At 56.3% G+C, this 9,948-nt stretch overlaps 1 protein-coding gene across 2 annotated transcripts; it reads left to right on the top strand.

Annotated features, from left to right (window-relative positions):
- Positions 1 to 455: 455 nt before the first annotated feature.
- On the top strand, positions 456 to 7,144 carry CFAP410 (cilia and flagella associated protein 410). Of its 2 annotated transcripts, XM_067302076.1 has the most exons (7): positions 456 to 579; positions 1,367 to 1,385; positions 2,162 to 2,208; positions 3,039 to 3,268; positions 3,977 to 4,148; positions 4,800 to 4,893; positions 6,020 to 7,144. In XM_067302076.1, exons 1-7 carry the CDS (start codon positions 503 to 505, stop codon positions 6,143 to 6,145), a joined length of 765 nt encoding a protein of 254 aa, XP_067158177.1. In that variant the 5' UTR covers positions 456 to 502; the 3' UTR covers positions 6,146 to 7,144. The 2 variants fall into 2 exon arrangements, with proteins under 2 accessions (XP_067158177.1, XP_067158176.1); XM_067302075.1 differs by lacking the exons at positions 456 to 579; positions 1,367 to 1,385 and adding an exon at positions 1,409 to 1,942.
- Positions 7,145 to 9,948: the final 2,804 nt, after the last annotated feature.

The raw sequence follows: 9,948 nt of genomic DNA, 5'->3' as shown, positions 1-9,948 counted from the left end.
TTTTTTTTCTTTCTTTTTTTCTTTTCTTTTTTTTTTTTCTTAAGAAAAGCACAACTTGTCAAGCCGCTCCACGGTGGGATTTGAGCTCTGCCACGAGGCAGAGGTGTGGAGCGACCCTTCCAGAGGCTTCGCCCCCAGGAAGCCCTCCGGGGGCACGGCGGCTCCTGCCCCAAATGCCCCCCCCGCCTCGCGGCAGCCCCGGGAGGGCGCGGAGCCCCCCAGGGCCGGGCCTCTCTCCAAGCGCCGCCAGCGCCTCCTGCCCGAGCGGCCGTCACGGCGGGGGCGGAGAGGCCCCGCGCCGGCCCGGCTCGGCCCGGCCCGGCTCGGCCCGGCTCGGCTCGGCAGGAGGCGCCGAAGCCCGCGAGCGGCACCGGGAGGCGCCGGGCGCCCGGCGCGGCCCCGCTGGAGGCGGCTCGGTCCCTCCCCGGCGCCGCCCGGGGGCGGAGCGCGGCCGCCGCGGTCCCTGGCGACGGCGACGGCAGGAGGCGGCGGCGGCGCCGCCATGAGGCTGACGCGGGCGGCCGTGCTGGGCCGCGCCAAGGCCGCCGCCCTCGACGGCGTCCGCCGCCTCAACTGCTGGTGGGCACCGGGCGGCCCCGCGCCTCGCCGGGGGGGGCCCGGGGGGCGAAGCGGCCTGGGGGGGCGGCCTGGGCCTGCAGAGGGGCGGGGCGGCCTTGGGGGGGCGCAGCGGGCGCGCGGGGCCGTGGGGGGGAGCAGGAGGCTGCAGACGGGTCCGGGGGGGGGGGGGCGGCACAGGGCCTTGGGGGGTGCAGCGGGCCGTGGGGGGTCTGGGGGCCAGGCAGGCCGTGGGAGGGTGTAGCGGGCTGTGGGGGGATCCTGGGGGGGGGTGGCAAGCAAGCTTGGGGGGCAGAGTGGACTTTGGGGGGTTTGGGGAGGACGAGCAGGCCCTAGCGGGGTGGAGTGGGCCGTGGGGGGCTGCGGGGGGAGAAGCAGGCCGTGGGGGGATCCTGGGTGAGGGGGGAAACTGGTCTGGGGGGGTGCAGTGGGCTGTGGCGGGGACAGCAGGCCTTGGGGGGCGCATGGGGGGCTGTTGGGTGACAAGCATGTCATGGAGGGGTCCTGGGGGGGGGGGCAAGCAGGCCTTGGGGGGTGCACTGGGGCTTGGGGGGCCGTTGGGCGACAAGCAGGCCATGGAGGGGTCCTGGGGGGGGGCAAGCAGGCCTTGGGGGGGTGCATGGGGCCGTGGGGGTCTGTGGCAGACTGGGGGGGCCGTGGGGGTCCGTGGCAGACTGTGGGGCTGGGAGGGGAGCAGCCTGTGGCGGGAGGGAAAGGATGCGGCCCCCGGTGCGGGCGGCGCGGCGGGGGGGGCCGGGCCCCGCCGTGACCCCCGGCTCTCGTCCCGCAGGGGCAGCTGCCTCACCGACGTGAGCACCGCTGCGGCCACCGCTGCGGCCTCGCTGCTCTCCGCGCCCGGCTGGGCCCGTGACGGAGGAGCGGCGCTCGGGGGCCTCAGCCCAGGCCCCGGGGTGTGGGGAGCGACCGGCAGCGCTGCCCTGCTGCCCCGGGCCCCGGCGCGCACCCCGCGGCCTGCACTGCTCCTCGGGGAAAGCCTTGTCCTGGCTGGTGGCCGAGCGGCGATGGGGAGCTGGTGGCAGGGTGCTGGGGAAAGCGGGGGCCTCGGTTTGGGCTGACCCTCTAGCAGGGAGCTGCAGCACTTCGCGGGACTGCTTAGCATCTAATGCCCAAAGGGTTGCTTGGAGCGCCTGGAAAATGAGTCTTGAAGGGCCTGGAAGAGGCTTTTTGCCCTTGAGAGTGGGACCCTGAAGTCCTGAGTCCTGATGTGCCTGCCCAGGACTTGATTATGGTCATGTGCCCTTCGTATGGAAGGGTTATCTAGGATGGAGGAAGTCCCTTCTCATGCGCAATGGCTGGAAAGGAGCACAGAGGCTGCAGAGCTGCTGGGCCAGAAGACCAGTGTGATGTTGGCTTGTTTCTGTTGTTTCCAGGTCTTGGTGGAGAGGGTGGAGGGGTTACTGAGTGTGGCAGCAAATCCCGCTTGGTTGTGTTAAGCTTGGGTGAGACTGAAGTAACCTTAAATTCCCGTTCTTGCGGTTACATTGCCTGTGCGCGATTTAAATAGTTTTTATTTATTTATTTATTCTGGGAGTATTGCTTATTGTTTCTGTCTTTTGCTGCCTAGATATCGATATGCCGGGATTTGCCCAACATTGAGGTGATCACGTTCAGGTAACTACCAGACTGCTGGCCATGGAGAGGGCAGGAACAATCGACAGTCGCATGTCTCATAGGGCTGTGTGTGTCTTGGCACTTGGTTGCTTACTGCCTTTCTGTGACTGTGTGTCTGAGCTGCCTGGCTCTTCTTGCCTGATTTCATAAGCAGCAGACATGCAGAAATGCTTATTTTTCTGCTAGCTCCTCTGCACCTTTCCCTTTGCTGCTCAACTTGCAGGTGGGAAATAGTTGCTGTTTCTAGAGGTGGTCAAACCTCTTTGGATTTTTGCTCCCTAAGTCATACTCCATAGTTTAGATGGGATTTGCTTGGCCTCTGTATGGAACCAGTTAGCAGAACGGTTGTTGAAATGCTTCTTAGATCTCGCAAGGCTTTTAATTTCCGTAAGCCTCCCCCCAACGCACCCATCTTCCATGTGTTCTGGAAATCACACAGAGCCTCTGCTGTCTTAAGCTTTCTAGCTTGGTAATCTTACATGGGTTCTCCTTCAGTAAGTCTGAGGAACCGCTGCAGAAAAGGGTATAAGTGTGATGGATGGTTGGGGGAAGCAAAGGCCGTTTCTCCTGTTCAGCAGAGAGGTGAGCCTGCTTTTATAATTCTTTTCTCTGCTTAAAAAGATGGAATGTTATCTTTGTGTTCTGTGCAATGTCGTAGGCCCCTCAGCACCCTCCCTTGCTGCGCTGTGCCAGCGTGAGGCTCCTAAATTAAGCTGATGTAGGAAAGGGGGCTGAAGAGCTGCTGTCGTAGAGGGGTCCTGCTCCCATCTGGATGATGCAGCGAGGGAGGGATAGGCTCCCTGGTCTCTGATCTCGTGATCTCTCTTCAGTGTGAATGGCATCTCGGACCTCGAGCCACTGAATCAGTGCCAGAATCTGAGTGAACTCTATCTGAGGAAGAACAACATTGCAAGCCTAAATGAGCTCTTCTACCTCAAAAACCTGCCCCGCCTGAGGGTCCTGTGGCTGTCGGAAAATCCCTGTTGTGGGCCAGACCCCCACCGTTACAGAATGACCGTGCTGCGTAACCTACCCCACCTGCAGAAGCTTGATAATCAAGGTGGGTGTTTGCAGATGAATGGGGGCCTGAACAGCCCTAAGCCCTGGGCAGGGTCTTGTCTGGGTGAACTGGAAAGCAGCGATCTGTTGGTTCCTCTTGTTAGGATTATGTCCTTTGCCTCCTCCTTGACATGACAGTAGAGTAGCTATACCTCAGCTGTGCAGGACCCGTGCAGGGTTGAGTGGCCTCCCTGAGAGATCCATCGTTTCCAAGCTGTTTTGTCCCTTCTGTTCCCTGCGACGCCGGAGTTGACACTAGAGGGACTCATTATAGCTGAGACTGTACTGCTAATTAATGTTTTTAGAGCTCCCTCCTTTGCTTTGGCAAAACAAAGGTTCTGTAGCTGGATCTGCTGTCATAAAAATAGGGCAGCTTTTCCACCTGGCAGCAGTGCTGGCTTTTGGAGCCTGCAAAATCCGAGACAAGAAACGGTAGGGTATCTTTGCATCTCTGCTTGATATCTGTCTTGGCTTTGCAAGATTGGTGACAGCTGCCAGTGCTCTCTTGTGTGGGTTTTACTGCAGGAGGAGAATGAAAGCAAAAGGCTTTCAGAGTAGAGAAAGCACAGAGTACAATTGTTGGACAAAACCGTTGTGGTATAGCTCTGCAGCAACATTCCTGGCTACAGATGCTGTCTTCCCGAGCTGCTATAGTTCCTGCATTCCTGCAAAAGCACGTTCCTGTAGGCTTTTGTTTTGACTTTTGCAGCTGTGACAGAGGAAGAACTGTCCCAGGCCCTGGTTGATGGTGAAGAGATAACGGCCCCGCCAGCCGGGAAGAACATGCAGAACGGCTGCCCCGAGTCCAGCGAATCCAGCGCTGCTGAATCCACAACAGAGACTGAGAGTGAACTGCTGAACTTCAGTCTGGAGGAGACAAAGTGAGGGCTTGCTCGTGAGCTGTTAGGATTTCGGGGCTGAACTCATGTGTAGCATGAAAGGACCCTGCCAGCCAGCCCCAATATTATGTGAGCCAGACCTGCAACTGGTGCAGATTCCTGTTGTTCCAGTTACCGTGGTGGAGCTGTGCTGGTTTAGTAGCACTTGTGGGTCTGGTTCTGTATCTGCAAAACGGGCTCTTCCATAGGTGGGTACTTGCTCTCGAGCGTGTCAGCTGCATGTGTGGACAGAGAGGGATCTTCACTGAACTGTGAGCTCCGGTCCATTCCTGCTTAGCTTTTCCGCTACATGCTTTGGCACACATTAGTGCTGTGGTACGTGTTGTTCCAGTGCAGTGTTACGTGGTCAGTCTGCAGTCCTGGCTAGCGTTGGGCATGGGAATCTGTCGTCCCCGGTAGGGCTGGGGCAGACTCCTTATGACATTGTGCTCATTTACATTTTAGGACTGCGAGGCTTTTACTAGGGGAGGGTTTGCTTGGCGTGTTGTGTTCTGTAGGCAGTGGTGTTGTGTGGGGTAGTTGCGCTTTGAACCCTTCATACCTCTTGCATGGTTGCCTGTGATCGTAAAGGATTGTCTTGGTGGACACACTCACTTCTGGTCATATAATGCTTGCTCTTCCTCCCTTCTTTAGCAAAATCCGAGAGCAGCTCGGTATGAAGCCTGTTCCCAGGGATAAATTTTCCTCCTTTTCACCACGAGAGACAGACTGCAGCAGAAAGAAGAGGGTGAGTATCTTTAAAGACCAGATTGCTTTTCATCTTTAAGAATCGTGTAATGTTTTTCCTCTGAATGGGGAGAAAGCCTGGTGGGGTTTGTACTCTTGATCTGGCTGCACACGAGCATGTGCATGTCCCTTACACTGGGGTTGTGCTAAGGTGGCTGGGCAGTAGCTGAAATGCAGTTGGCAAGCTGTTGGCCTAGTGGGCTAGAGGCTGCTGAGTTTAGGTGGCTCCTCTGACACCTCTGTGGTGCAGCTTGAGATGAACCTGTCGGCTATTAAGCTGAGTCCAGCTGAGAGCTGCTGTATGCTGGGCTCAGTGCCTCACTTTGATGGGTTTTGGAAGGCCAGAGTGAGATCTAGACCATGTTCTGCTTCATTCTTATACTAGTTGCCTGCAGTCTCTCATTCATTCATGTTTTAAGCTTACTTGAGTGTATTCCTTTGCAGTATCTTAAGTACTACTGCAGGCTTTGGCCTTCAGGAAAAGAGAACATGTAACAAGGGGAAACGGCCACAGATTACAGCTTGGGAGACTTGGGCTGGGCATTAGGAAAAAGCTGTTCACTAGGAGTGTAGTTACCTAGAGAGGCTGTGGAATCTCTGTCTCTGGAGTTTTTCAAGTCTTGGCTTGACAAAGCAATGGTCTGGTGTTGGCAGTAGTCTTGCTTTGGTGGGACATTGGGCTGGGGACCTCCAGGGATCCCTTCCAACTAGCGCTTTTGCGATTCTAGCAGCTATTCCTCTTCTTCAGATCAGAGGGTCCCTGTCCTTTCCCATGCTACACACGGTCGACAGTGGAGGGAGAAAGTGACTGCTCAGCCAAATATGCTTTTCCTTGCAGAAGTCAGTTCAATGGGTGGCCGGAAGCCAGAGGCCTTTGGGCAGTCCGTGTGGGACTGGGTGGACAAGTTCCTGCATTCCAGTTCAGCTCGTCAGATGCAGACTCTGCCCCTGTCAGTCCCAAGGGCTTGGTTGGATCTGTCCCTGTAGCTGCAGGTGTCTGTTCCAGACCGCTGCGGAGGTTTTAGGAGTTCCTAGAAGGAGCAGTTCTTTGAAAACGGAATACCCTGTTCTTCTCAGGGCTGGCACTAGCATGCTTGTATAATGCGATCTCTGTCTCGTTCTGACAGAATAACATCCTGAATGCCATCTTGCTTCTCATGAAGGAACTGGACTCAGAGGGGCTGGAGATGGTCCAGCAAACAGCGGGGAGGAGGCTCCAGGCCTTTCGAAAGAAGGAGCTGCAGGAGGAGTGATGGTGCTCGTTACAAACCTCCCCAGAGCACTTTGGGGGCTGGGGAACCAGCCCTGGACCAGCGGCACCATTTTGCCCACACATTTCAGGCTGCAGCCCAAACCGCAGCGTGTCCCGCTGTGCTTTCCCTGCGGGCAGGCTGTGACAGGACACTGTGAAAGCGGTTGCACCTTTAGCTCCTGACACTGCCCTTGGCTGTACATATCTCGGTGGGGCTGGCAGCACCTGATCTGACTCGTGGGAGCTTTCCTGCTTGCATAGCCGGCTCTGTTAGGTTTGTATCTCACGTGGCTGGGGTCGTTTGGTCGGAGCTGCAGGGGAATCGGCACGCAAAAACTAGCAGGGGTGCAGTGAGAGGTGCTGGTGCCTGCTGCTGTGCTTCCAAAGGGGGATGGCAAAGCCTGCTGATGGCTAGAAAGGTTACTGCCTGTTCTCTTGAACTTAAGCTGGGCCTGACATGGTACCAGCCTCTCTTTGTGCGTAGCAGACTTTGAAGGCAGCTTCTACCACAAAGACTTGGTTTTTATGAAACCTGTCAAAAGGGACACTGCCTCAAATAATGACTAAGAACTGTCTTTGGGGCAGTTTGTGAAGCTCAATGTCAAATTCTTAGTTTATCTTAAACTCTTGACTCCTTTTGGTCCTTGTTAGCATATGCAGCATCTAACTTGGTGATGAGGTGGCCTAAAGAAAAGCTTGGTGCAACTTAGCTGAAACAGAAGTTTCTCTGTCCCATGTGCTGAATGCTCAGGTCTGCTTTATCCTCCACATGGCGTGCAAGTTTTATAGCAGCTGAAGGAAACTTAAGCTAGGAATAAAAAACACGTGTGCATTTTGCAGTTGAGGAGAAAACAAGACAAGCGTTACTGGCCAGTCTGCACAGCAATCAAAGGTGGGATTTCTCTTCAGCTGAAGAAGCTGAATTACTAAAACTGTACAGAGTTGTTAAATACTAACTAAAACATTGTAACATACCAAATAAAAATAATTTTCTCTCTAAGATGCGTAAGCTGTGGCTGGAGTCAACAAACATGATGAGAACTGCTGACTGTGGGCATTGCTCCATTAAGTGTGGTTCTCGGCTTGCATTGTCAGCCCCTGTAAAGGGGGAGGAGGGTTGTTAGCCTTTGCTCTCTTCTGCTTCACTGGACCCTTTAAATGGCTTCCCCTACTGTGCTGCTGTTTGATAACCAGAATAACTCTTGCACCTCTCCAGTGCTGAGCTGCTTTTCAAAGACACCAACTTTGCTAGTTGAGAGTCTTCTGCCTATGCAAGTCCACCCAAATACAGGAAACAAAAGAGATTTTGAGCAGGGGCTCAAGGCATTTTCTTCTGCGAAGGTGCAAGGCCTGCCGCAGGCTAGTGCGACAGCCTCTGGGACCTGTGAGGTGAGACCGTGGGCCCGCGGAGCCACACGGCTGCAGCCCCCGGAGCACAAGCTGTGCGGGGCAGTGTGGCCTTTGTGGCTCCGCTCTCCTGTGGTGGTGCGGGCATGCAAACCTCCGCACGCTCAATAGTGCTGATGGGAAAGAGCGCTGCTCGGATTTTTGACAGCCCTGTGTGTGCAAGCCTGCTTAGTTGGCTTTGTCATGAGAGGGGAGAATCTGTCCCTTGCCACTTAGTTCGTGAATTCTGCATTAAAACCAATTGCACTTAAATAGTCAGTGTGATTTATAATATACTGACTTCCCTTGACAGCTAAGGCCAGAGAGACTTCCCCATCGCCTTGTTTGCATCTTGCCCTTGTGATGAGGGCATGTCTTCTCCCAGGCTATCCTGACAGCCTGCTAGGCGGCAGAAGTCATGCCTTTCCACACGGGAGGAATGCAGGAGCTGCAATTTGTGCACAGTTAGACGCCCCCGTGGCCCAGAGACTCCAGCTTTCTTGGGAGGAATGTGAACAAAGTAAGCATAGTCTGGGACTTGTCTGCATCAAGGGAGCTTGGTGGCTCGTTTGGCAGCTGCTGAGGCCTGAGGCTGCTCTGGCACAGTTCCTTTGCACCCTCAGCTTAAGAAATTGGGCCGTTGCTCCCCTTCAGCCTAGCTGTCCCCAAGTGGAGTTCTTCGCCTACGTGCTGTGCTTGTCATACTTGGCTGGTGCTGGTGCTCCTGCTGCCAGGCAATCTGCCCTTGCTGATCTTGACCACTCCTTCCTCCTGCTGCAGGGATGACCCCGCAGCCTCCCGCTTGCTCTCCGAACAGCCCAGGGAGTAGACTTGACCCTTAGGCTCATCCCTTTTCACTCTGGAGACCTGGCAGCCTTCCTTTTGCTGTCAGATGCTCGTGGCTCTGCTCTGACAGCGCTGCTAGAGCAGGAGCAGGGGAGACTGGTTAGTAGGAGGGACTCTCTGCAGGAGGCAACTCATCTGCTGCCGGTGCTTGCTTCCTGCTGGAGAGAAGCTCTCCCTGGTCCTCCTGCACAGGCTCCTTTGGGGGCTGAAGCTGCCGAATGATGTATTTTGCATTTGATGCCATTTGATGTACTCTGGCAGCTCCAGGGCTCTGTCAGCACGCGGGGGAGATGGCAGACCAGCGCGTGTGCTGCATTGGCTTTGCTCACAGCCCGGCCCAGCTTTTGCACTAGGTGGTGTCAGGGAGGAGTGAGGATGGCTGCTTCCTTAGGGACAGGGAGCTGGGAGCCAAGCGTGATAAAACGCCCACAAGCAGGGGCCTACAGTATATCTCAGGTGGGGACTGAAGGCCCATGGCCAGTGGGCAGGGATGTGGGTGAGGGCCCCAGGTGAGCCTGGTCAGGGCAGTTAAGGTCTATTTGTGCCCTCAAGGTCCCAAGAGGCAGGATGTGAAGACCCAGCTGCTGGTCTGATGCTTTTGTGTTGTAACTTGTGTTAGGGACAGTGTGAAGCCAGGGCTGTGGCGTATGGAGGAGGTCCTGGGCATGAAGGACCTTGCTTCATCCTGTAGGGGCTCAGGGTAGCTGTGTTCACTCTCCATGCACTCCCGGTTTTGAATGGGATGCAGATGTGAGGGACTGCACCTATTGACCTCCCACCAGGAATCTGGCGCTCCAGGCTGTTTTGGGGAACTTACTTGGGGTTAGGGCCAAAGTGTCCCTGTCCTCAAGTGCCTCCAGCTATGTGGTTGGTCAGGGTGCCTGGGGACATCTCCTCCCATTCACACCACAAATCAGGGATGGCATGGCCTCCGGGGAACCTGCATCCATCCCTGCCCACGCTGAAGCTGGGCACTGGAGTGCAGTGACTTGCTGCTGTGCTGTCCCAGCCCCTCCAGGGCCCTGCCTGCTTCCGAGAGAGCAAGGCTGCAGGAAGCAGGAGTGCTGGAGGGGCGCTAAACATGTAGGGCCTGCTGGCTGCACCTGGGCGCAAGGCTCCACCTGGCACATGGCACGACGATGTAGCTTTGCAGCAGGATTTGCATGTGCCCTGACCTGCCTCGGCTGGGGTGATTGAGCAGCGAGGACAAACGTTTCCCGGCAGTGTTTCTTGTCAGCAGCTGGCTGCCTGTGGGAGCTGATCCAGCACAACTTGTGTTTAAAGGCTTCTCAAGGACTTTCGGAGGCTTCTGGCCCAGGCGGAAAGCCATCTTCCCGGCATGGTGAGTCAGACTTGTGGGACCACCACTGCGCAGCGATCGGAGTGAGGTAGTGCGGGAACCGAGCGCTGTGCAGGAGCTGACTCTGACCGTGACCTGTGTTTCAGTGGCTTGAAGAAGCCCCGCTGATGCTGAAGAGCAGGACAGGGTGCAGCAGCTCAGAGGCAGTCTGTCCACAGGGCAGCTCAGCAGTGTCAGGCATCGCACAGGGCCATAAATCAGCACTCTGGAGG

Source organism: Apteryx mantelli, chromosome 9, assembly GCF_036417845.1.
Source record: "Apteryx mantelli isolate bAptMan1 chromosome 9, bAptMan1.hap1, whole genome shotgun sequence".
Classification (NCBI taxonomy): Eukaryota; Metazoa; Chordata; class Aves; order Apterygiformes; family Apterygidae; genus Apteryx; species Apteryx mantelli.
This window is presented reverse-complemented; position numbering and strand designations above follow the sequence as displayed.